At 51.2% G+C, this 26,745-nt stretch overlaps 1 protein-coding gene across 1 annotated transcript; it reads right to left on the reverse strand.

Moving 5' to 3' along the window:
* Positions 1–3,507: 3,507 nt before the first annotated feature.
* On the reverse strand, positions 3,508–26,242 carry CDS2 (CDP-diacylglycerol synthase 2). Its single transcript, XM_086627970.1, has 13 exons — positions 26,180–26,242; positions 13,412–13,554; positions 12,198–12,294; positions 11,690–11,787; positions 10,823–10,962; positions 10,354–10,412; positions 9,541–9,623; positions 9,108–9,195; positions 8,715–8,783; positions 7,807–7,959; positions 7,445–7,564; positions 6,732–6,835; positions 3,508–6,044 (listed from the first exon to the last, which is right to left on the reverse strand). The coding sequence occupies exons 1-13, from the start codon at positions 26,240–26,242 to the stop codon at positions 5,915–5,917; spliced, it is 1,347 nt and encodes a 448-aa protein (XP_086484096.1). The 3' UTR covers positions 3,508–5,914.
* Positions 26,243–26,745: the final 503 nt, after the last annotated feature.

Here is a 26,745-nt window from a genome sequence, read left to right on the forward strand (position 1 = left end):
CACGGAGGGATCTTCAGCCGAACAGCTGGAATTCCAGCAGCGATGCCGACACGGCGGCCGCAGGGGCCGTCAGATGATGGCTCTGACTCACTGCCCGGCGCGGGCACGCGCTCTGCCCGCCCGTCCGTCCGCTCGGCAGCTCGCCCAGAGATGTCACGGTGCGTTTTCTGAAAGATTGAACACCGAGGGATCTTTTTCCTAATATCTTTTGATATTAGGAAAAAATTCTTTACCATGAGAGTTGTAGAACACTGGAACAGGTTGCCCAGAGAGGTGGTGGATGCCCCATCCCTGGAGACGTTCAAGGCCAGGTTGGACAAGGCCCTGAGCAACCTGATCTAGTTGGAGATATCCCTGTCCCTTGCAGGGGGGTTGGACTAGATGACCTTTGAAGGTCCCTTCCAGCCCTGGCCATTCTATGATTCTATGATTCAAAACCTCTCGGTAACAGCATCTAATTGCTTCCTCGGACCGCTGAACATCTCATGGTGCTGCTCAGCAATTTTCTTCTTAACTGGCCGACTCCTCCGAGGGCGACGTGTTGCAAGGTGAGATTTGGGGCTTGAGGGTGATTTTGCCAAGGTTGCTACAGAGAAAAGAGAGGGCATCGTATTTTCTTGTCGTTGGACGACTAATTTGCCTGAAAATGCTCACACAGTTTGACAGGAAGCAAAAAGAGGGCTGCTGCTAAGTCAAAAACTGTCAAAATAACACGAGAGCTAAAAATAGCACATTTTGCTGGATAAACAGAAGGATTCTGCTCTCCTAACCCCACACGAGTCAGGAGAAACGGCTGAAATGAAGCAACGATTTACGCTAAGTGGAATTCCAACAGTTTTTCACATTCCCAATGAAATCTTTAGGGCAAAACGAGCTGATTTACGGAGTACAGCGGTGCCAACGCTTCCCTCATAGAATCATAGAATGGCCAGGGCTGGAAGGGACCCTCAAAGGTCATCCAGTCCAACCCCCCCGCAAGGAACAGGGATATCTCCAACTAGATCAGGTTGCTCAGGGCCTCGTCCAACCTGGCCTTGAATGTCTCCAGGGATGGAGCATCCACCACCTCTCTGGGCAACCTGTTCCAGTGTTCTACAACTCTCATGGTAAAAAATTTTTTCCTAATATCCAATCTGAATCTACCTCCCTCTATTTTAAAACCATTACCCCTTGTCCTATCATCTTTGATCAAGATGGATCTCATCACAGCTTCCTCTGCAAACCACCCTGGACACGTGTTTGTGTCCCTCGTGCAGGACACAGATGGTCCAATCCTGCCTCCACGCTCGGCTCATCCGCAGCCTTCACGTGTGTCTTTGCCACAACCAGGGCTGCTCTTAGGAAGATCCCTGAGGAAGGTGAGCTACAGGGCCAGGAACGGGGGAATCCGAGTTTAAAACAGAGCACAGAAAGGTTTGCAGCATCTCCCCCACTTGCCGACAGCGCCAAATAAAACTCCACTACGGATAATGGAACTTGTATTTATTTAACAGTAACATATAGTATATAAATAGGGTAAATACTTTAAAATATACAATATATCACATTCGGACGTTCGGTCGGAGGAAGGCAACTCTACATGTGCAGCTAAAACATGGATGAAAAAGCAGTGCACAGAGAAAGAAGCCGATGGAAGAAACGCTTCAGGTCTGGAGAACAGGAGCACACAAAGACCACAGTAGTACAAAATGCAACTCCGGGGCTGGTTACAGAGGGCAGGAACCACGGGAGCTTTCAAATGCTGCTTTTTTGTGACAAACACCTGTCCCCAGAAGGGTCTGGATGAGCCGTACGGATGCTTCACCCTCCTCCTAGTGTGCACAGCGGTCAGCAGGGGAAGGAAGAGATGTCGGGATCCCACTGCAACCGTGGTCAGGGGAACTCGTTGCACACATCGGACACAGGAACTGTACCTTGGGATATAAGATACCAGCATTTCACAGCCTGGTGCTAAGTGTTCCCTGATGCTACGGGATTTGCAGCTTCATGAGCCACTCAGGGTACCACAAACCCCTCCAGATCAGTGTCAGCAGACTTCTGAGCCCATCACCCCAAAGATTATCTAAACGACACATGCTGATCGACACAGGACACGACACCCTATGGAGAAACGAGGTTTTGATGTTTTGCTGAGCACTGCAGGCCGTGGTCTTGTTGTGCATCCGATCTGCAAACTAATTTGGGCTACAACCAGACTTGGAGAAGTGAATTCCTATCAGAGTGCCAAGTGCTCATCTGCACAGACTGAACCCAGCTGTGCCTGCTCAGACCATCCATCAAACCAGTGGCTGACCCACATCACTGAATCACCCACCAGCAAACGAATGTCGTGCAGGTTTAGAGCCACCTCACCAGGACAGACGGCTTCTCACGCTGTGAAAAGCAGCTTTTTAGCCACGTGCCATCCCTCTGCTCATGACATACACTCACGTCCCTCTCCATCCACTCCAACTGGGCCCACTCACGAAGTGGTGGTTTCCCCACCAGCCTGTCCCCTGCCAGGCAGCAGTCACCCCTCGTAAGCTGCATATTGGCCAAATCCTACTTTTCTCTTCCTTCCGACCCCAGCACCCACCCCAGCTGATACAGAACCTCCCCCTTGCTGGGCTGCTCTCACAGCTATTTCCCTCTTGCTGGACACACGCAGGAGGAACTTCTCTGGTCGTGGAGCCCAGTGTGAACAACAACTATCATGCAACGCTGAGCTCGAGCCCTGCAGCTGGAGAAACATCACATAAGCATCTCTGCACCGCTGACCCAGACACCCCTGGTGTCAGCCTGGCCTCTCCAGCAGCGCCAGCTACGCCAGCCTCCTCCCAAACCCAGCTTCTTGTGAGAGCTGCAGCACGACCAAGGTCCTGCAAGGCTGAACGCAATGAACAGAGGTGCAACGTGTCCTGCTACACGTCCCTTGGCAACCCAGTTAACTCTTTTAGGGACAGCCAGAGCTGGTAACATCAGCTTTTCACTTCCTCTAACTTTCTAAGTCTGACTTGAAACATCAACGGCGAACCGGAGCCGCTCACGGGCTGCGCTGAGCAGCACTACCACGGGCATTCACACCAGCGGCGTGGCAGCAGGTTTGCCAGCCACAGCCCTCGGCCCCACGGAGGACCCGCTACGGTGCTCACCAACACTCCTCACCCAGCTCAGCCGAGCAGCTCATGGACAGCCCGAACAGCCGCCACCTCCCTCCCTCCCTCGCCCCGCTCTCAAATGGGTGCCCCGCTCCCGTTCAGCGTGCTGAACATCGGGGTGGGATGCTACGCACCCTTTCCAGCTGGCTTTACCCTTCAGGATCACAACAGGTTTGGAATTCCAGCCCCGAACTGCGCTGCTGCCAAGGAAGCGGGAATAAAGCTGCGAGCTCCTCGGGGAAGCCACCCTCATCATCATCGCTGCTGCCGCCTCGCTCCCAGCCTCGGGCAGCCACTAAATGCAGCTGCTTTGCCCTCCAGTGTCCACATCCAGCACTACACCCTTCCAAAGGGGCCAAACAAATCCAAAGGGGCCAAACAAATCCAAAGCACGCAGAAAGGCTTCGGGTTCCATTTTTGCCCCACTAATTACCACTAAAGAGGTGTGAAAGGTTTAAAGCAAGACGAGCAAGAGACTAAAGACCCATATGGAAAACTTCTCAATATAAAGAGCAGTACACTTGTGTAACACACACTATAGCTGCTTCTGATGACCCAACAGTGCACTACAAGGGATTTTGGCAGATGTTGGCAACAGGCAGGGAGAATCTGGAAAAGCCCCACAGGGCAAACGACTTTCCAGAGGCTACAGACAACCCTGTCACTTCCACACCAGTTACTCCTTGCAGGTGCCCTCACTTTGCCTCGCTAAATCATATAAATCTTCATGAAACGCAGACTAAATATTCTCCCTGGGCAAAGCCAAACGGAAGCACCTTAATTCTCCCCTCCAGTTTTCAAATCAGGAGCTTGGACCAATATCCTCTAAATCGACAGAAAATAAAGCGCTGCCTAACCCAAGCTAGAAGGGAACAATCTCCACTGGTCCAGGAAAGCCCTTCTGCCCACCACTGGCATTAACCCAACGCAATCCGGACCTGGCTCCATCGTGGCAGCCCTGACTCCTGCCCGAAGCCAGCAACTTTGCCAGCACCACGCTGAGAACACTTTGTGGAAAGGGACCCTGCTTCTCTTCCATCCATGCGGAGATTGATCCGCACAGATCAACGGATTGATGGATCAAATACCTCTACCTGCAGCACAACGGGCACCAACTCCTGCCCCACGGGTCCTGCTTAGGGAGCTGAAGCAGAGCTTACGACACAGCACATCAACTATGAAGTACTTTCAGGTGGTTTATTTTCCACCGATGCTGAGCCAGCTCGCAGTGTGTACGTGTCTCCATACGGAGGGCTGTTGCTGGATAAGGTTTATGGCAGCAACTGTTTGAAAACAGCAACGTACTTCTGTGTTATCTCTCCCTGTCACTCATTCCCCAGGTTAAAATCAGGTGAAGTTTCTCTCTCCCATGCACACGCTATGGAAAGAAGTAAAATCAGAGTCACCTTGTATTTGGGAGCATGGTGTAAGGTATAAACCAGGGATATTTTCACTATCTGATCACAAAAAAAAAAAGTTTTACAATCTTTAGGGCTCCCATTTTTAAATAATAAAAAAGTATGACAAAGGAAAGTACTTAATAAAATTTGCAGCTACTAAGTACAAACTATTTATGACCAGATTTAGTAAGCGAAGCAGGACAGAAGCCTGCAGGTAAATGAACCCAGACTGAAATGCAACACAGACCGTAATAAACTCAGCAGCACGACATCTAAAACTCAAGTAACAAACAGGTGATAGACGTGATCCCTGAAAAAAAAAACAAATACCCAACTGACAGCACCAGCGGGGTGCTGGAGCCCCAGCCAGCAAACTTCAGACAAGAACCCAAGTTGGAAAGGGCTTTCCAAATGAGTTAAAATATCCCAGTGTGGGGTTTCCAACCATCGAGAAATGAGAAAGTGTGGTTCAAAGTTTCTTACTTGCGGGGCGAAAAAGGAACTAAGTTATTTAAAGGGTTGTTCTTACTTGGCAGGAATTACTCAATGAAACTTCAATGCTCTTTAAAACCTATTTACTTGAATCAGTTTTGCAGCAATTCGGGCCTCCCACATTCCCACGAGTGACTATCAGTTTCTGGACTCCTTGTCCCCAGTCTACTTCTGGTTTCATTGGTCATAAAAGTCTCATTTGCCAAAATATCAGCCGTAACGGGGGAATGTGAGAGGCACTGCAAAAACCAGCAAGTGCAAACAGATGCACGTGCCTGGCTGGGCAGAGGAAACGTGGCTGGATTAGCAGAAGATCCTCTTCCAATTACTTGAGCCTCGTGCTCACGGCGCAGCCTGCGAGGAGGCTGCACACAGGCAGAAACGTGGCTTTCTGGGAAAACTAACATTGCATTCACAGCTACCACCGCAGAAAACGATGGTCCCAGAGCTGCCAGCGCAAACTCAGCCCGGCACAGCACCCAGAGGAGCTGCAGGGCTTCACCTTCCCTGTGGCTCCCGTTGCACGGACAAGGCTTTGCGTATTCCCCGGGTAAACGCACTCGCAGGGAAAGTTCAGCTCTGCCCACGGGCATCGAAGGTTTGACAACAGACCGTGGGGACAGTCGTACCCTCCTACTTCACCCAACAGTCCTTCCAAGCCTTAACTCCTTTCCAGCTACAAATCCAAGATTTCCTCATTGGAACCAAAGCTCTATAAATATATTATTAAAAAAAAAAAAACAAACCCACAAATGCAAACATTTACCAAGAAAGGAAGAAAAGTTACAGTGAAATGAGGCCTTGTTATTGTCTTAAATCAGGCAAGCCAGGAATTTCCTCGAAGAGGCTTGTCCCTTCTCAGTCCCGTTCCAGTCGCCCGGCTGTCTATGCGTCCTCCAGGCCACCCAACATACCCTTGTCAACGAGGTGGGCTTTTAGCGTGTTGAAGATGTGGAGCTGCTGGTCTGGCCGCAAGGTTAAGAACTGCTGGATCAGTTTGCTGGGGTTAGGACCTCTGAAACAGAAAAGCATCGTTAGCAGTGACTCACACTGCTAAATCTCAACGATCTGGGAACCCAAAGTCCAATTTCATCAAAATAATAGGCTTAAAGTAATAGCCGTGTTGCCTGCTCCTTCACCAGCTCCACCCAAGGAGCTTAACTCCATTTGAGATGTGGAAACGGATTCCAAAGGCACAGGATGCTGAACTGTACACACAAAAAAACCCAACCCCAAACCCAATCTGTTTCAAGAGGCTTCTGCATCTTCCCTCATCAGCAGATGGTCGCCCTCAAAAATCAAAGCAGCCACATAAAGACAGTTCCTCAACTCCTTCAGTACATCTTTCACGCACCTACAGGCTTTCTTCTGTGCTTGGCTGCAGAATACTCGTTAATGCTACAAAATAAGATTTCTCTGCTCCTTCGACTCTGGAAACTCTGCTTGAGATTCACAGGGATGCAGAAGAGCCATGGGGGAGTTTCAGAGGGACTGGAATAACGGACCTTGGGAAATGGGGGTTGTGTTTCCAGCTCTGCATGACCCTACTGAAAGACGTTTCCCTTCTTCAAGCTTTCATTTCCTTTCTTTTCTGCCTTGTGCTTTCAGATGTTAATCTAATGGGGACACCGACGCTTATCACAAGCCTGTACATCACCTGAGTCCGACAGCGCCCCGAACTTCACCGCAAAGCAGGCAATACCTGATGAAGCTTGCGATGTAGACGTTAACAAAGGTGGCCATCAGGTACTGACAGTCAAAGCGGTCCATGATACCTCCGTGGCCCGGGATTGTGTTGGCAAAGTCCTGTGCAAAGCAGGAGAGGGTGCACTTAGCAGTTTCAAACGCCCATCACCTGTACTCGCTTACGTACTTCTACGCACGGCGCTCAAACCCTTGCTCGAATTCTTCCCGGAAGGCAAAAGCCAGACTAAGACAACATTTTGTTTAATCTCTCCCTGGTTTTAAAAGTTTCTCCTTTATGAAGACTACCAGTGCCTGAGGGACATCAAGGCTTGACTCAGATCTGTCGCCCAAAGGTCAAGGCAGGCTGGTGTTCATCTCTGGCAATCCTGTCGTGCCTTGCAGGGCATCTTAACCAAACACGGACTGTTTATACGTAAAACCATCAAGGGAAGCCTCGGATTGCAAAATTTCCTGACTGGGTCTTTCTTCCTCTACCTCAAGTTCTGCACCAAAGCAGGGTTTAGAATGTCACAGCTGAAATGTTAAGGTCTCTCCCCAGCCAAAAAAAAATCAGGTCCTGCCCCAGCATTTTATCGGTGACCAAACAAACCTTCTCTTCCTTCCCAAAGCTCCCAGCCTGCCACTCCTTGGAGCACAGAGACCGTTTAGAGAGGTACCAACCATTTAGTCTTTCCTTTCTAAAATGGAATTGACCTTCACCATCCTCACCTTTATTTTGAAGGCCCTCTTAAACCCACTAGCAAAGAAGCCTCCAAAGGGCCCGATGAGGGAGGCGAAAGTTGACAGTGCGATGCTGTGGATTTGGAAGGGGTACATCTGGACTGTTTTCTGCAGAAACAAAAACACATCAGAGAAGGATTTAGACCAGTTGGTTTTCAAGCGGGTTAATGTCCCACCAGTTTTGGGACAGTTCGAGTCTTCAACCAACACAGAGCTAAATTCCCCTTTTTTATGTATGAACCATCATCCCTTGTCATGTTCCTTTGAAGACCATCAAAATAAAGCCCTGATCTCTTCTTTTGGTGTTCCTACCCCAATAAATGAGAACCAATAGACAGAGAGAGTCCTACCCAGCCCACCACGGACTGCAGCACGGGAGGGATGTTGTACTCCTGCAGCTGGAACAGCTCAGACGGTTCACAGTCCACTGTGAAGCTGTTGGTGTCGTTGTTGAATTCCACCGGACAGGTGAAGCACCGGTACCCGGACATCACGTAGGAGAGCTTCAAGGAGAGAGAAAAAGAGCCGCAGCAAGAGAAAGCAGGATTAACATGTCTCAAAGGAAAAGGCCACTCAAGGAGACCCGGCGAGGAGGGAGCCACGCTCCCAGCTTCGTTAAGGAGATTAGTCTCCTGAGCAGCAGTAATTGGCTCAAGGCAGGGTAAGCGTTTTCCTTTGGGAAGCACATCTGTTCAGCACGCAGCGATCCCAGCCAGGCTGCACCCCCTGGCTGAGAGGACGGTGTCCTGGTTTCAGCTGGGACAGAGTCAGCTCTTCCTTTTAGCAGCCAGAAGAGCTCCGTGTTTTGGTTTTAGCCTGAGACTGGTTCTGAGAAGGACGCTGGCAGCGCACTGATGTTTGTGGTTGGCACGGAGGCCTCAAGGACTTCTCAGCTTCTTGTGTTCTTGCCCGTGTGCAGGAGCACAACAGGATCGGGGGGAGGGAATTCCCCACGGAGCCCTTGAAATGATGCACAGCGTTCATCCAACAGCAGCAGAGAGAAAGTTCCCAGGGTAATTATTGTAACGAACATGTCCCAGGGTCTAACAGGGACGAAGAACTTCCGCTGGTCCCCTGCTCCAGCTGCACCACCGCACAAAACAGTCACGGACCAGTTCAAATCCTGGTCAGTAAGGAAAACGGGAAGTCTCTGACAAGAGCTGGGAGACCTTAAAGCTTGCATGTGTTTTTTAGACAAAACCTCGTCACCCGACAAAGGGAAAAGACCGATGAAACAAGGACCACGATTGCTACGTACCAGTAAGCCAAACAAAACGGTGGCAAAAAATCCTCCAATAAAACCCTCCCAGGTCTTCTTTGGGGAGAGCTGTCAGAGAGAGAGAGAGAGAGAGAGAATTACAAACTGTCCGTCTCCGCACACCGCTGCAGCCTTTCTTCGCTGAGGAATTGCTGAGGCAAACACAAACTGGTGCCAACAACCAAAGAGTGAGTGTTGGATCAGAACCTGACGCCAACACGGCGCTCTGAAACGCTTCACTTCACTCCACAGCCTCGACGGTGGGACACGCAGCACGCTGAATTTGTAGGCTTGCCTCGGACCCACAAAAAGCCACAAAACTGGAGGCGAGGGAACACAGGACTAAGAGCCAAAGAAGCCAAAACTACATGTTTCGTCACCAAAGTTACGCACCTTGATGAGCGGGGTGCGGCCGAAGAAGAACCCGAACATGTAGGCCATGATGTCATTGCAGATCACGCAGGAAATCGGGACGATGAACCTAGACAGGAGAAGGATCAAACCATTGGAAAACACCAAGATCAGGCAACTCCAAGACTTAAATAAAGAAGCAGCTGCTTCACAAGATGTTTCACAGTGCCATCCCATCGACGTCTCCCCCTCCAACACAACGCAAGGAGCAACCGCGTGATGCTCCGAGGGAAATCTGGGAGTGTCAATCTTTTGCTTTTCTATTCTGAACAGGTTGGTCCCTCACAGGAAGCACCTTCTCCATGGCCATTTGTTGTTTGTTTTTTTTTTTAAAAAGAACAGTTTTAACTTAAAACACGGAGGTTCGTTTCAGGCTGCAGAAATCAAAGCAACTGGGACCACAAGAGCAACTCACCATATCATTCCTTCAAACAGGTTGTGAATGATGAGGTGCGACTGGGTAACGACAATCAGCAACGTCACATGGGTCCATCCAAACTGGAAGAGAAGACAGCACGCAGTCCAGCCTGCCTCGAGACACTGCCGAGAGGCATCGCTGGCAGAAATCAGCTGCTGTGAGCTCCCTCTTGGACAGAGAACAGCTCATGCACCTTCACCACAACAAACACCGAGAGTCGGGAAGAGCAGGGAACGGTCACCCGTAGTAATTTATGGGCATGTTCTTCAACTCGAGCCCAGAGGTGACCTTCATTGGGAAGACTTCTGCTGGACCAAATGCTCTCTAGCCCACCCCTAAGCCATACATCCCACTCAGCCTTCTGACTACGTGAGAAGAGCAGAAGACTGATGGATATCCAAGCCACATCCCTGTGTGCTGAATCTATCAGAAAGCAAAACCAGCCGTGTCGACAGTCAAACACGAGTGATGCCCCACTGATGTCTGGGACAAGGGAGCCACAGCCAATGAACCCTGGTGGCGATCTACCCACAGCACAAGAGTCAAACAGCCTTGTGCAGCCCCCTCAGCTTGCAGAAAGTTTCTTAGTAGCATCTCCAAGTGCAGAGAGAAGAGAATATGTGTCTGCAGGGAAATTCAGAGCCAGCTTCCTAAAAATTCAGTAACTTTTCTTCCAGGCAGCGTTACAATGCACAACCAGCACAGAAGCATCTACGGGCACGTAGTCCTCTACACAACACTTCCAAGCAGCCTAATTATTCCTCCTTCTGCTGCCAACCGGGGGCAGCCAGGCCCCGTGTTTAACCTTACCATGTAGAACTGGAGGCGATAGTGTTTCTTCACCAGACTCAAGACAAACATGCAGAAACCTGATGAGAGACAGAAGAGAAGTAAACAGTGGGAATGTATCTTCAACAGCAAGAAATACTTTTTAACCATGACATTGCACAGCTCTTTAGGATTCTACTTGTGTAAAGCAGCAATGCGGAGTGAAAAAATACACTATTTTGGCAGTCACAAAATACCAGTAACACTTGGACAGATGAACAATCAAGCCTGGTTGTCCCATACAGATTACAGAGTTTTCTTCTACAGAGCTTCTTGTAAGAGATTTGCTACCGCTACTCTAACCCTGCAGTGAAGCTACAGCGTCACTGAAAAGCAGAGATAACTGGCTCTGGATATTGCATCGGACACGATCCTCAGCACAAGAGTAGTTCAAGGTGATTTCTTCCCTCTAGCCCAGACAAGATTAACCAGCAGAAAATGTGGTCTCTACCTGTTAAGTACAGGGCGAAAGAAATGAAGCGGTGGTATTTGCTGAGGATTCGCAGGGGCTCCTCTCTCTGAACCAGGGTGAAGAAATAATCTGTCACGGTCTCGCCATAGAAGAAGTAGTTTACGCAGAGCAGGAAGTACCTGTGAAGGATGCAGAAGCTCATTAGCAGGAACCCTAAAAGGATTCTGGAGAAACACAGAAAACCACTGATCCCGAAGGTCTTTCCATGGCTGCAGTGACTTCGAGCGACCGCCAGAACTTTATTTCCCCCAGTTTAGAAACATCACCCTCATTCAAAAACCAGCGGCTGCATCACTCAGCTCCACTCTGTGATGGATCACGCTGTTGGGGTTTGGTTTTGGCCTCCTGATGCACGAGGATTGTCTGCCTTTAGGTGGCACTCCTCAACAGGCCTCCACGAGCTTCGGCATCCCAAAGGCACATCCCAAAAGCTCTGGGCTTTCTGAAAGCCCTGCTCCTGCCCCGTCACCAGCCCTTATGTCCCGATGCTCAACCCTGTTCCTCAACCACCTAAAAACTCCCATCCCACCCAAGCAACCGTGTCCATCTCTAAGTGACAGCCTGTCAATGCTGCCCCTTGCACAGACTGTGGGATTCCAATCTCTGCACTTCACTGACAAGAGGACAAAGTTTATCAATACAGACTCTTTCAAGATATTGATCTAGCAGGATTTGTTGGGGTTTTTCCTTTACAAGAGATGCTAATACATGACAATGGTCAACAAACACCACAACTGAGTTCTCTGGTTTGGAGGGAGCTCGATGATCCCCTTGCTGCTTGTCTGCAAGGAGATGAAGCGTTACAGCTGCACACAAGCCTGGGGAGGGGGCAGCCCCCCTACTCACCAGCTGAGTGTCCTGAACCAGGGCAGGTCGTACGAGTGATACACATTATAGCCAATAGTGATAATCTCATGGAAACATTTGATCTGGACACACATCACCTGCACAAAAAGACATCCAGAAGCTTTAATACGTGTTGGTTAAACATCTCTTTCCTCAAGGAGATAAGAGACATGCATGTGCAGAACAGAAGATATTTTAGCAGTCGCTATCAGTCTGGCAGGAGTCTCCTAATCCAACATGGGGAGCTCATCGTGTTGGTTTTCCCTCCCTTTTCCTCTGCAGGAGGTTTCTAACAACCCCTTGTATCAGTTCCAATTGCAGCCAAATGCTGACTGCCGTGGCAGGTGGTCACAGATGCCTTCTAGGTTTTCTCAACAGAGAGAGAAACCCAGCAAACTGAACAAGGACCTCTAAAAGATGAGGCTCTGAGCTGCCCACCCCAGCAATGGTCCCAGCAACCTTACCCCCTATCACTGTGGACATCAGGGCATCTCTCTGGAGCACTTACTATCATCATTAAGACCATGGGTCCCAAGTAGATGATGATGAAGAAGAAGGTGATCATTGCCAGCGTGAGGATACCTCTTACCCACCAATTCTTCCATCTAGGCCACAGAGAAAGGAAGAAGTTAGAGAAAGTCAAAATAAAGCGAGAAAGCAGGACAGCACTTCTGCTCTCTGCACATCACAGGAAGGAAACTGAGCCCTGGAAACCCCAAAGTTTCTGTCAGCGCTACAGAGCGACCTTGATCCATTGATCAAGGCCTGGTTGCAGCAGCTGCAAGGCTGCAGCTCAGCTCAGTCTTCCCGGCCATGGACCTCACTAAATGCAGAAAGCATGAGCCAGGAGCAGAGCATCTCCAAGGGTGCTGGAACGGGACAGGAGAGCGTCTGTTCCAGTTCTGCTACAGGTTTCCCTCACCTTGGACAAGCTGCATGATAAGTTCAAATAAAACGTTGAAGGCCAGGTTGGACGAGGCCCTGAGCAACCTGATCTAGTTGGAGATATCCCTGTTCCTTGCAGGGGGGTTGGACTAGATGACCTTTGAAGGTCCCTTCCAGCCCTAACCATTCTATGATTCTATGATTCTATGAAAATGGGGACCTTTACCCCCCTCTGCACTCCTTTTCAAGAGGAGACATGGGCCCTGGCACGTTGCACCCTCACCACTCTCCAACAGATCCTGCCCTGAGCCTCTCCCATCCTCACAGCACACCCAGGACAGACTCTTTCTCCATGATAGGAATAAGATGCTTTTTCCCCAAAGCAGTCTGCAGAAAACATTCCTGGTTTGTTTTTAAATCATGTCCTTATCCACATGCTTTTCTCACACATTCCTGCAGAAGTAGGTCACACTAGTGGTTAAAAACCACCGCAGTGCTGCTGAAGCCAAACACAACTGCCTTCTGCGCCCACCCAGGTCTCCTCCCACCTGCCAAGACCACCACGCAGCGGGGCCGCCCTCCCGCTCCTCTGCCACCAGCCCTCTCCCACGCACGGCAGCCCCCAGCACCGCGCTCCGCTCTCCCCACTGCCATCACCCCCAGCTTCTGTCCCCCATGGCCCCGGGGGCACCTTCCTGCTCGCACAGGGAGGGAGAGCACAGGCGCTTCCCCCAGCTGCTCATCCAGCTTCCCGCAGCCGCCGCCGAGGCCGGGGAAGCTGCGACGAAGCCGCGGGGGCCCCGGCAGCGGAGGGGAACGATGCTCAGCGAGTGCTACCTTGAGGAGAGGTTGGAGAGAGCTCTGTTCAGGACCTCTGGAGTGTCATCCGATGTCGGCACTGGGGGCGATCCTCCAAACTCAGATTTGCTTTCGCTGTCTGACGCCGTCTCTCCATCCAGTTTGTTTTCAGACTCTGACTCCTGCAAGTTAAAGAGAGACAAATTGCTTTACTAGACACACTTTGAAGAAACTCGGACCAGCCCACTGGATGCAACCCCTACCACCACTCTGGTTCTGCAGAAACCAGAGAAAAAGAAAATATTCTGAGTATTACACGGGGTTATACCCATGAGAAACAACATCAAACGTTTCAGGTGACACACGTGATGGGGTTTGCTCTTCATCAGTCTCAACAGGAACGGATCTGTTCCCTCTGAACAGCTGAGCACGCCTCGCCGTTGGTTAATAAGAATCTCCGAGTGCAGCAAGTGCTCAACGGACACAGGCTTGTTAGCAGGAATTTTCACAAGGTCTCCCGATGCCCAGGCAGATCTCCAAGAATGCGACGTTGCCCAAATTAGACAGAAAGAAAGGCCTCCAAGCAGGCAGGCTCAAGGCTTCCAGGCAGACTTTTCAAGCGCTGACTTCACAGGCGGGCACTAAAAATAACCCCGAGCTCATCCTCGAAGAGCTGAAGAGGAAGAGCGTGGCTTATCGCTCAGGCCCAACCATCCTCTCTGACCACAGAAGAAACCTGATGGACTGGAAAGAAATACCCATGTTTTCCCCACCCCGGGACTGCTCCAGCACTCAGCTCGAAGACCTGGATTTAGGGGGTAAATAAATACAGGCGAGGCAGGAGAAGGCTCTGCAACAGGTCATGGTGGAAAAAGGATTACAAACAACTCCTGGCTCCCGGGCAGTCCCGTGCGCTTTCCCCAGCAGCAGATTTTCCTCCAGTCCAGCTCCTGAATAAAGAACGAATCCAAACTTCCACATTTTGCCCCTCGTTTCAGCAGCAGAGCTTCACCCTGCTCCGCAGTCCTTGAAGCGAGGAAGGAAAAAGCCATTCCCAGTGCACCAGGAAAGGCAGCGCCGGGCGTTTGGCCTCAGACCACGGGTTATTTTAAAACTGCCGGAAAAGAGAGCGTGTTTGCAGGAAAAGCAAGGAGGGAGCCGAGCTGACAAACTCTGAGCTCTGCAAACCAAGTGACTGCATCCCGTTGCGCTCCCAGGCAGCGCTGCCCCGCGCTCCGGGAGGGGGGACCCCCACCAAAACAAGCATCCGCTGAGGACCAGTTTGGTGCATCCAAATCGAGGGGTATCTGTAGTTCTGTAGAACAGCAAGACTTGAGCAGCTCCCTTATTTAAGGCAGGAGAAGACAATGACTCTCCAAGCTGTGATGGATCCATGGCTGCAGGCCAGAACAGCCAAGGGCACTCAGACACTGTCAGGTGGAGGCAGCTAAAAATACGACGGTGTTGTCAGAGATGAGTTCTGGGGATGAGAAAAGCACCGGCCATCGCGCCGGTCACATCCCCGTGTGCTCGCTCTGCGCTCGCTCCCGTCCATTCCCACGGAGTGGGAACAAGAGGAAAGCAGAACACCTCTGCCCGTGCTAACATGGGTGTGGAGGGCTGGCGAAGAAATGCAGCTTTTGGCTTTTTTTTCAGCTGTTTTTTAACTGACCTGTAAAACCCACTCGTCCCTCGGACTTCCGAGAGGCTTAGTGCCATTTAGCTGGGAACGCACAAAAGGTCAAATCCGCGAGGCAAGTGCAAATGGCACCAGGTAAAAAGACTGGAAATGGTAAAACAATGTAGGAGTTTGGCAGAGCACAGGTCAGGGGCCCTCCTCTGGAGCAGGGTTTGGGAAATCAGTGCACTGTATTTACCTACAGTCTATTTCCCATTGCAATGCTTTCTCTGTGCTTTATCCAAAAGGATTCTCTGCAGGATTTCCCCCGGGAGCAATTTAAATAACAGAGAAAAGCTTCAGCTCCAGCCTGACCAAACTCAGTTTCTCCTGGTGTTCTAGATTATGCTTAGGAAACGGGAGCTTTTCTCCTCTCATTGCACGTTTCTAAAAAAAAACCCCAAAATTCATGTGACTGATTCAAATCAAACATGCAGGGAAGTGCTCAGGTACTTAGAGCAACCACCACCACCTCTATGGGCTAAAACCAAAACCCTTAAGCAGAATTCCTAATGCAATCCAAGTATCCATCACCTCATGCAAGTCTGAGGCTCGCCAGCACCGCAATGGGAGGACCAAGCCCTGAAACGAAGCAGAACGTTGCAGAGCTAAGGCAAAGCAGGCAAATTATCCCTTGGATCCAGCCCAGAGGATCAGAAGTTTCACAAAGTGCTCAAGAGACCCAAAGAAAGGGAAAGAGCATCGATGCCTTCCTCCCTTCCATCCCCAGCCAAGAACGGGAAGGATGAAAGCAACTGCACAGCTCCAGAGACAGAGGAATGTGATGTTGCAACCGAGCTCATCCAAGAGCTGCTGGAACGGGCAGCTTCTTGTCGATAACTTCTTGTCCTGACCCCGACCTCGCAGCTGAACTGGTGTAAACCACCGCACCAGTTACCCGGCCCACCGAACTCAGCGCAATGCCAAACCAAACCTCAGGAGGCAAAGTGTTTTGGTCTCCGAGAGCAGGAGCAAAGCCTCACTGGATGAGTCCCAACACATCCCGCTGTTCCCCGCTTCATCCGCAGCAGTGGGAACAGGAGAGGGTGTACAACAGACGTGATGCCCACAGCTCCAACAAACATCACCACGCGATTTCCAGACAGTATAAGGACGACAATCAAGAGGTTTGTCAAGATAATGGATTAAGAATGGACAGAGAGCAGCCCTGAGGAGAAGGACTTGGGGGTGCTGGGTGATGAGAAGCTCACCATGAGCCGGCACCGTGCACTGGCAGCCCAGAAAGCCAACTGTGTCCTGGGCTGCACCCAGAGCAGCGTGGGCAGCAGGGCGAGGGAGGGGATTCTGCCCCTCTGCTCTGCTCTCCTGAGACCCCCCTGCAGTGCTGCCTTCAGCTCTGGGGTCCCCAGTATCAGAAGGACACGGAGCTGCTGGAGCGGGGCCAGAGGAGGCCATGGAGATGCTCCGAGGGCTGGAGCACCTCTGCTCTGGAGACAGGCTGGGAGAGTTGGGGCTGTTCAGCCTGGAGAAGAGAAGGCTCCAGGGAGACCTTCCAGCACCTTCCAGTGCCTAAAGGGGCTCCAAGAAAGCTGGAGAGGGGCTTTGGACAAGGGTGTGGAGTGACAGGACACAGGACAAAGGCTTTAAACTGAAAGAGGGGAGATTTTGATGAGATCTAAGGCAGAAATTCTTCCCTCTGAGGGTGCTGAGGCACTGGAGCAGGTTGCCCAGAGAAGCTGTGGCTGCCCCATCCCTGGCAGTGTTCAAGGCCAGGCTGGATGGGGCTTTGAGCAACCTGGTGTAGTGGAGGGTGTCTCTGCCCATGGCAGGGGGCTTGGAACAAGATGGTCTTTCAGGTCCCTTCCAACCCAAACCGTTCGATGATTCTGTGATCCTCAGCAGTGGGAACAGGAGAGGTTGTACAACAGACACGAACACCCACAGCTCCAAAAAACATTGCCAGGTTATTTCCAGACAGTATAAAGAAAGCAATCAAGAGGTTTGTCCAGATAAAAGGGACGTTGTTAGGGTGTAGGACTCACTCCTGCCACATGTCTTGCTTGTTCAATCTAAGCCTGATGGGAGGTGGAAGAAAACATTTTCCCTGACGGAAGAAATGGCCAGTCAAAGTGAGGGCTGACGTACAATTTAACATCCTCATCTTGAAAACAACCAAGCAGCATCAGGAATCGGCTCTTCTCCCCACTTAGATCTCTCCCTGAAAAGAGGGTGTTGAGATTATATAGGACATTGTGCCAGATATAGGCTGTGGAGAGGACTCAGTAATTGACACTATTTTTATACCTTTCATGCAAATTGCAACCATCAGCCTACAAATCACCCGTTTGAGCAGCTGAGCGGGTGCTGAACGACTTGTTTAAGCCTGAGCTACTTAATCCAGCTGTGGCATTGCCTTGGTAACACCCTCCTGCCCCTTTCCACCAGCAGCTCTCCAGCCGAGCCAGGCACATCCCCGTTCCCACAGGATAATCTCGGAGAGCGACGCTGTCCGCAGAGCAGCCGGTGGCAGAGAGCGCCCGGCGGCGCAGACGACGGCGAGCGATGCTCGCCCAGGGCTATGGCCGGTGAAAATCTCAGCTCGTTGGAGAGTCGGTGCTTGTGCAAAGAGCTCGTGAGTGCACGGGGCACGTTTGGGCTGCGTTAAGCCACAGACTGCAAAGCGTCCCACCATGCCGGTACAAACAGCGTTTTGGGGCAGGTGGGTCTAATAGATGGTGTTCTGTCACCAGTTCTGCTGCTCCCCTAAGAAACACCAGGTTTCTGATGCCTCCCCTGTGCTGTTTTCTCCTATTTCTGCCCTTGAAATGGAAGCCTGGAGAGACTCAGGCTTGCAGCAAGTTAACCCAGAAATCGTGACTTGTCTCCTTTCCCAGCCACGGGACCGTACTCTCCCCTTTACCCTTCCATGGACCTTTTTTTCAATTGTTTAGGTTCTTCCTAAAATCAAAGCTATTTAGCCCCAGGCTTATCCTCACATACATCTGACCATGCCTGAACCAACTATGACTTGGAGCTTCAATCTCGCGCCGGGGTCCCACCGAACCAGATGCTGCTCAGGCAAAGGAAAACGCAGCCCCGTCCCCTTTCAGCAATCCCACCGCTGTCCACTGGTGCTCCTGCACTGGGACGTAGCTGTCTCCAGCTGTAATCATTCCATATTCTCTTACCATACCTCTCCCTCACCCATTTTTCTTGTTCCTTCCGCTGCTGATACTCCCTCTCTCCTCCCAGGCAGAGCACTCGGCGCAAACATGTGCCAGGATGTTAGAACTCTACGTGCTGGGAAACAATTAAAAGCCATTAGTAAGAGCAAAGCACACTTCTCCTCCAGTTACCTTGGAATCTGGCTTTATTTTTCCATTTCTTTCACAGGGTAAGCATTAAGTCTGTTAAAACACAATCAGATGCAGTAGCTTTTACTGGTTGTTGTCACCAACACGAAGTTATTAAATTGAAGGGCTCTTTTTTGTGCAAATCTCCCTTTCCAATGCCGTGGGCAAGCCCAGTGCTCCTTCTCCAATTTATCATCTCGACATTGAAGGCTTCTTAAAGAATCAAGGGAATAAATAATGCAGGAATAAAATCAAGATACCCAACGTGCATCTGATCTTATTCATTTCTACGCAAGTCAAGATGAGAAGAAAGAGCAAAACCCACAGATACCAACTTCCTCCTTGCATTTGTGACATCAGTAGGTCTAAGCAACATTTATGAACAAATATTTCATCACCCTAAAGAAAGACACAGGGAGAAACGAGCTGCCTTGGCTTTCTTTAAGCAACTTAACTCCTGCAAGCCCGCGGTACGGAATTTGTGCTCACGTTTTCAATCGCTTCCTCGCAGCGGAAGCTGTGAGCGCTCGGGTTTTCTGCCCAAGTATCCCTGACATGATCTCAGTTGTCATAGAAACGAGTCAGCTGTCTGCCTGCCAAAAATTTTCCGCCCAATACAGAGATACAGTTAAGTACTCAACGCCGGTAGATTAAATTAGTTCAAGAAATCCCATTATTTGTGCACCTTTCTTGAAGCAAGGCGCTGTTTTATTCAGAGTTCCTGCCAGATTTTAATGAAAAGCAGTGATGGAAAATGTTAAGAGAAAAATAAAGTTGCTTTTCCAGGCAATAAAATTAACAGCTAGAACAACAGAGACCGACTGTTCTAAAGCCTCTACTATTCCCACCTCTGAGCACATTTGCAGGATGAAGGCCAATATAATTAGTGTAATGGATACAAACCCAGCGGCCTCAGTGATGCAAATGTCAACGTTTTTCAAAAGTGGTTTTACTTCCTACGTTTGGGAAAACTGTCTGCTCCGTTCCCTTCTCCCCTTCTTCACCGCTTTACCTCCAGGGCACCTGCCCATCTCCGACGGCTGCTGTGCCACAGCCAAACCCACCTCAGACAGATCCACCAAGGTGACATCAAGGCAAAAAATCATCCCGTTACTCCCTAATTACAGGATATTCTCTTTTAGAGGTTTACCAGCTCAGAAGGGTGAAACAAGAGAGAGTTCTGGAGACTGTTAATACTAGAAAGAAGAAGCAAACAAGCATCCAGGCTTGGTTTGTTCTAAGGTTCCAGAAAAGCACGGGCTTTTGCAAGCGGGCACAAAGTAGCTCATGTCCTGATGCTGGTCTAGAGGAAAGTGCTTGAACATCCTGGGCTGTGAAGTTATCTGCAGGGCAGTTAAACACAAGTTTCTCATGTCCCTCCATCAAGGTATCTCACCAAGCTGGCATCTAGGGGTGCCTGTTTGATTTGTTGTCTCCAAAAAATAAAGCTCAGGTCTCGTTTATGTTGACACAGGACTCCCTTCCTCATCCCAAAAAAACATATTCCAGCTGAAAGCATGCACAGAAATTAGGGCATGCCTAAAAACGGAGACTATCAGCTGATAACATCACCAAGAGCATAAATGTTTGCATAGTGGCCGAAATAACTCCGGAAGCTCCCATGGCCATCTCGTGCTCCCGAAGCCGCCCGCTTTGTTTCGATCACAGAGCTCAGCTCGGCAGCGGGACGTGACCGGAGGTATGTGTGGTCTGCACTGGGCAGAACAGCAGTCTGATCCGAGAGCCTGATCTCAGTGTCAGCAAACATGATCCATCACCCACCCCTGCGACTCACTTGGCACATGCTAATCCTCTGCCTGGCCCCCAGCATGGCACCCACTCCGGGCTCTGTTTATTCCAGGAAATCAAGAAGGTAAATGCATCAGGCTCCAAGTCCTTTCGAGAAGCTATTGTATACAAAAGAGAGCAAAAATAGGCTGCTGGTTCTGGCATCCCCCCAGAATCTCTTTCTGCCACGAGAGGAACCTGCCTCCCCCTCTGAAACACGTGATGGAGATGTTTTGGAGATGGGCTTCAAGACTGGGTTACCCGAGATCTAACTGGCATCTCTGCTACCGTGGCGCTTCCCGAACGGGCAGACCTTGTTGTCCCTGCAGAGACAGAGGAACACGGACAGAAACACGAGAGCAAAGCTCCGAAGCACCTCCTGGAGTCGGTGTCTCGAAGGGGCCGCCCCAGCTTGGAGCTGTGTCTGCACCATTCCGCACAGACATTTCCATCTGTTGCTGCTTGGAAGAGCTGTTTCCTTCCTTTTCCATGAAGGAAAGGAGTCATGCAGGGTGTTGAGATGTAACCCTGACAAACCCAAAGCAGTGGTCTTCTAAAGTCACAGTTATCATCACAAACCTACAGACTATCACACGACTTGTCCCGTAGACAAATCTATGAATCTTCATGGTCCTTTATAATCCTGGAAGGCACGTATCAGAGAAAGCTCAAGCGGAGCAGATCACCAGGAGGGAGACATGGGAACACAGACCACATTTTTGGGGAAAACAATAGAGCTATTGACAGGCACAGGAAGAATTTTCTATCCCAAATTTCTGCAGATGCGTTACAGAGAAAAGTAGCAGTATTTTCTTCTTTTAGAAAGGAAATATGGGTTTGCTCGGAAATACTGCATCTTCCCTTAAGTTGGTTTCCTAAGGGTTTGATCCGGGGCACATCGCTGCTCACTTAAAGGAGGCAGGAGGGTAAAGGGGGTCTTCTTGCCACCTAATGTGTGGTATGTGGCTGACAGACAGCGAAAATGGTCCTTGCTGGGAAAAGAAACACAAACGTCCCATCACAACGTCCCCCTTCTCAGCTCCAAACATCCCTCTGTTCACAAGAACGGCGTCGCAAGGGCACGCGGAGACATCGCTCACGTACAACACGGCTCGTCTGCGTGCGGGGCAAGAGCCCTGCCCTCTACCTGCAACGGCGCGCCCAAAGGCAGCGGGAATATCCGTCGGGAGCTGTGGATGTGCCGTGGGCTCCCTCCCTCACCCTGCGCTGTACTGACCTCCCCGTACGCAACGACGAGAGGCGGACGGGAGCTCGGCCGGAGCAGCAACTCGGTAAGAAGCTCCCAGATCCACTAAGACCCAGCGGGAACCCTTCGGAAAACAGGTCAGCCATCTGCCTGGAGGTACCGGCGACTTCTCAGACACTGCCAGGAGAGACACGAGCTTAGGGAATGTAGCCCTCCAGACCAGACAGCAGTAAATCATCCAGTCATTAAATAAGGAATGGAAACAGAAGGCAGCTCTGAACTACCCAAAGGGCTGAGTAACAGAAAAGCAACGTACATTTAGGGGTTTAACTTGAGTCTCCACGCTCATTCCATCACGCTCTGCGCAGACTGGGAAGGACGGGACCTCCCCACAGGCCAAGGTGGAGTCATCCAACCCTTAAAATGACAAAATCTTCCTGGGATCAAGCTTCTCTGGCACAGCCACAAACAAGCCAGGAAACGGGCAGTTCAGCGGAGAGCCTGCGCGCTTCGCAGCAAGGAGCAGCGTCAAGTCGAACGCCATCCAAAGGACACGAGGAGCAGCCTGAAGCTCCTTCACCAGCTCCATGGCAGGCCAGGAGCTGGCAAAGGTATTAAACTTGACAACCAGTTACAACAAGCTCCATTAGAAACGCAATCAGGCCAGTTCCTCCTTGCCACAATTAACAGTACCAGATAACGACGCGCTCCTGTCGGCAGGCACACATGAAGCTGAGCATCAAACAGCTCAGAAGGCTGAAGTGTGTTCTTGCATCAGACCCGGGATTGCCACCATCTGTCCAGAATACATGAGGCTCACGCTTCAGCAGGAGCCAAGCAAACTGATGCTTGGTATCAAGCCTAAAATAATATTAAGAGGTATTAAAAAAATAGCTTTTCAGGTGGGTCTGGAAGTGGACTTGTACTTCTGCCTCTCTCAATCGTGGATGAAGATGAAGGGAAGCATCACTGTGGTGGTTTATTGGCTTTGGTCCTACAAGAACCTCATCTTGTGACCACAAACTCCCAACTACAAGGAGCTCTCCTGTGACCTGGGAAGTAACAGGATTTGAAATTCCTTAAACCTTCAGAGTGCCTGTGCTGTTACTTCTCTATATCCTGCACCCTCTCCCAAGCCAATCACCAAAATCGGAGCTGCTGCATCCTTTCCAGCACACACCCGGCAGCCGTTCACCCTACCAAGCAGACCTGAGGGACAGTTACTTGTCAGCCCTGGCATCCAAATACCTGGCATTTCCTCAGCTCAGAGTCTTCGGAGCACTTTAGATCACCAGGGATGTCTTGCAAAACACCTGGAAGCACGCAAAATCCTGAGGCTTGGAAGCCGGAGCCTTTCACTTTTTGAACCACACGATACAGATGTAGCCAGATAAAAAGTCACAGCGTCAGCTCACTGCAGGGCTGGGCTGGAAAAAAAGAGCCCTCATCACCGCATCCTTCGGAAGCATGGAAACCCTTCAGCCTCGCACACCTCACACCGGCTCATCGAGGCCTCGTATCAGGGAAACAGCACTCTCCTTGCAACCACCATCACCCCTTTTCCCATAAAAAATGAGCGTCCCCAGCTGCTGTGGGTGCAACGAGGTGCCCAACGCTGCACGGTGGAAAAATCCGCCGGCACGGGCCATTGCACAAAAACACCCACGGCCTCTCTTAGGCCGGGACAATATTTTCCAGCAAGACTCTGCCTGCCAGAGACAAAGGGGTGGGTAAACAAAGCCACAAGTGACGCAGGGGTGTGAGCTGCAGCCCAGATAAGCCTCCCTCTAAATAGATCTGCCCTCCTCCCCTGCCATGGGACCGGGCCACGGGATGTCCGAGACTCCTCCTGGATTTCAGACAACTACCGGCACAACGTCCTAGCGAAAAAAGCACAGAAAAGGGGAAAAAAAAACCCCTCGCCTCGCTGTCGAGTCACACAACGTACAAACCGCTACTGAGAAACGATCTTAAAATCCCATTAAAGCAGCAGATGCACTCAGGAGCTCCGCGTGCGTCGGGAAACAAATCTCTTTTGCGCTTCTCCTGTTCCCTCTGGAAGCTGGAAGAGAAAACGTGATTTCATGGGATGCACACAACACGGGAGCGAAGGCATTGACCTCCAGTTTTAGATAATGAAACCGTCTGCAATGCAAAGGAACGAGTCTACAAAGGCCAAGGCAGAACAGGATCTGCAAGGTAACAGGAAACTAGAACTTGTTTCAATCTTCTAATCTCTGCAAGGTAACAGGAAACTAGAACTTGTTTCAATCTTCTAATCTCAGATAACCACACACCAACAGGAACAGTTAACAGCATCCGAGTCCTTCAGGCTAAGAAAATGGGAACCAAAGGCAAATAGCATCAGGGCAAGTTCCCCTGTTTTTCCACTGGAGAGATCAGAGGGAGTTCACTGATCAGAGTAAACAGATGTTGCCTTGTTCCCTCTGAGACGAAGACTGTGTGTTGCACAACAGTTTTAACAAAAATCGATTTTAAAAGGTTCTGGCGCTACGGCCTCAGCTGAAGCAGCCCAGTTTCAGCTGTAAGCATTGCCTTGTGCCAGCGGAGAGAAAACATCAAAGCTGTGACATTGTGCAAGTGTTAGAGGACCAGAAAGTGAAACCAGCCTCTCTCTTTCCCTTATCAAAACACCAAAGTGGGACCAAGTAGAAAAAACAACTCTCTGGGTCTAATCTTGAAACCAGCCTTGATGTTTACATCTCGTTTAACACGCCCAGGGCTCTTTTCCGAAGACACGAGGGTTTCTGGAGAACACAATATGCATTGCTAAATTATTTTTCTTGGCCAGGCGAACTGAGTGACAAAGCAGAAAGAGGAATCTCCCCTCTCGACAGCAGCGGCGACGCGCCGGGCGGGCCAAGACCCCCGATAAACAGGATGCACACGAGCAATTCTGCTGCGTTAGCTTTACACCGACGTTATCCCCAGGCTCTGCCAGGCATTTCCCAGCACTGAAAACACAACGGTTTGATCTCGGGGGAGGAAAGGGAAACGTGCCACTGAGGTCTGCTGCCGCGGAAAGCACAGCGCTGTAGGGTTTTACTAACGGCAGGATGACTGTTACCAGGTACCTCCTAGCACGCTCGATTTTAACAGTTTTGGGAAACTCCCCGCCTGCCATAACTGCTCTCTATTGTTAAGAGACACCGTGTTCAGCACCTCACTTCTTTGCTGCTTGGAAACATCTTTTTCTCTCTTGCAATTCATCTGAGCTGCTTTAGGACGAGCGGTGCGGCATAAACGTTCCCTCTCCCCAGCAAGCACACTTCAAATCCTTGACTTCAAGGTAATACTAGAGGAGCCCTTCAGAAGGCTCATTGTACATAAAAAGCATATTTGTCTGGAGATAACGAGATTGCTCTCAAAATAGCGGCCCTCTGACCTTCTTTAGGAACACATCACGAGTAGCTAAAGCGAGACGGCGGCTTGGCCGAGGGAGTTTGTTTGCACACCGGTTAAGCAGTACCAGTCCTTCCAAGGCTGCTGAGGGACATCTTCCAACTCCCACCAAAGTTCTGGAACATAAAAGTCCCTGAAGACTTTCTGCTGCAAAGTAAATTCCAACTGAGGCAAACGTACTTCTCTAGAGGAGAACAGCCTTGCCTTACGCACAGCAACAACAAAATGAGCATCACCTTACCACTCTCTTAATAGAGGCCCGTAAATCTGGATGTCTGACAACTTCATGCAACCTACAAAAAAGGCAGAAACTTCAGATCTACACCAAGGCAACCCCTTCTCGACGCCGTCAGTGCCTTCTGTCCCAGGTCCCTCTCTAAGCACAGCAGAACAGTAACGCTTCCTCCCACCGGACCGTACAGCTCCGGGCAGGTGTTAAACCAGCATTCAAAATGGAATTCAATGTGGCATTTAAATTGCAAAAGACATTTTGCCGGATGATTTCACGCTTCTCTGCATTGTGTACTTTGTGCACTAGCAGACAAAACATCAATATAATGCTACTGAGGGCAAATGCACGAGCACGGGGTTGCTCCCAAAAAGCACGCATTAAACACCAACGCAGTGAAGAACCACTTTTCCCTCCAGTTTTCCCTCTCTGTGACCCTGCAAATATTGTTTACGAAGTTTTTTCTCGATTGCTTATTCCTCTTGCTCGTTTCCTCTTTGGGGAGGCGCGGGAGTAAAGATGACAACGGTGACGACATGAGTCATGGAGCAACTGCCAAGCTCGGAGCATCCAACTGGGCTCGGGTTTGGAACAGAAGAGATGTTATGGGGAAAAAGGAGTCAGGTTTTCTTTTCACAGCTCTTCTCCGGAGAAACACAACCATTAAATCTCATTAAACTATCGATGGAGACCATGCACCCCACCGCAGGGAAGGGTATTTGTCGGGGATGACTTAGGAGATACCAAAGTCTTCCCTAAGGGAACCTGTGGGGTTCTGTAATCCTCACTTGAGATACTCCATAAAAACAGTTTATTCCCACATCTCCACGCTCCTAAAAGGCGGGATCCGGGAGCGGTTGTCCAGCTACGGACAGAAACTCCCCCCGGGGCCGGGCTTTGCTCGTTCGGGGCCGGTTTTGGGGCTGTCGTGGGGGGAAAATAAACCAAGCGACGGGCCCCGGAGCCGCTGCGAGAACACACACAGACGCGCACGGCGCGGGGCAAGACGGGGGTCGCGGCGGCGGCTCCGATCCCGGTCCCTGCGAGAGGAGGCGGCGGGTCCCCCCGCGGTCCGCAGGCCGCGCCGCCGGCCCGCCGCAGACCCCGCGCCCCCGCGCCGATCTCCGCTCTCCGGCCTCCCCCGTTCGCCCCCCGGCCCGCAGCAAACCTTCTCGTCGGGCTCCTGCGCCCCGCCGGCCTCCCGGCCGAGCCGCTGCCGCAGCTCGCTCATCCCGGCCCCGCGCCCGCCGCCGCGCCGCCACCGCCTCTCCGCCGCCGCCAGGGGGCGCGCGAGAGCAGCGCGCCGTCGCCGCCCAATCGGCGGCGGGGGATGGACGGCGGGGCGGGGCTTGCCCGGCGTTGGCTCCGCCCAGGTGTACCCGGATGTGCGCCCGTCGGCGCCATGATGGGCGGGCGGAAGGGCGTAGCTGGCGCTGCCGCCGGGGGGGGAGGGAAGGCGGCCGCGTCATATCGCGATCGGGAAAGCGCCGCGCGCGGGAAGTTGGCGGGCAGAACCGTGACGCGTTTGTCTTAAAGAGACGGCGGCTGGTTTTCACTCAGCCTGGGAGTTGCTGTCAGGAAATGGCGTCTGTCCCTGCGGACGGCCCGTGCGTGCGGCACCCGCGCCGCAGCGCCGGCGGAGGGCGCGCTGCAGGGATCGCAGAGCACCGTTCCGCCGCGGCGCCGGGCGAGCGCGGCCTGCGCGGGCCGCCATTACCGCCAGGCCGCGCGGCG

This window comes from Tauraco erythrolophus, chromosome 29 (genome assembly GCF_009769465.1).
Source record: "Tauraco erythrolophus isolate bTauEry1 chromosome 29, bTauEry1.pri, whole genome shotgun sequence".
NCBI lineage: Eukaryota > Metazoa > Chordata > Aves > Musophagiformes > Musophagidae > Tauraco > Tauraco erythrolophus.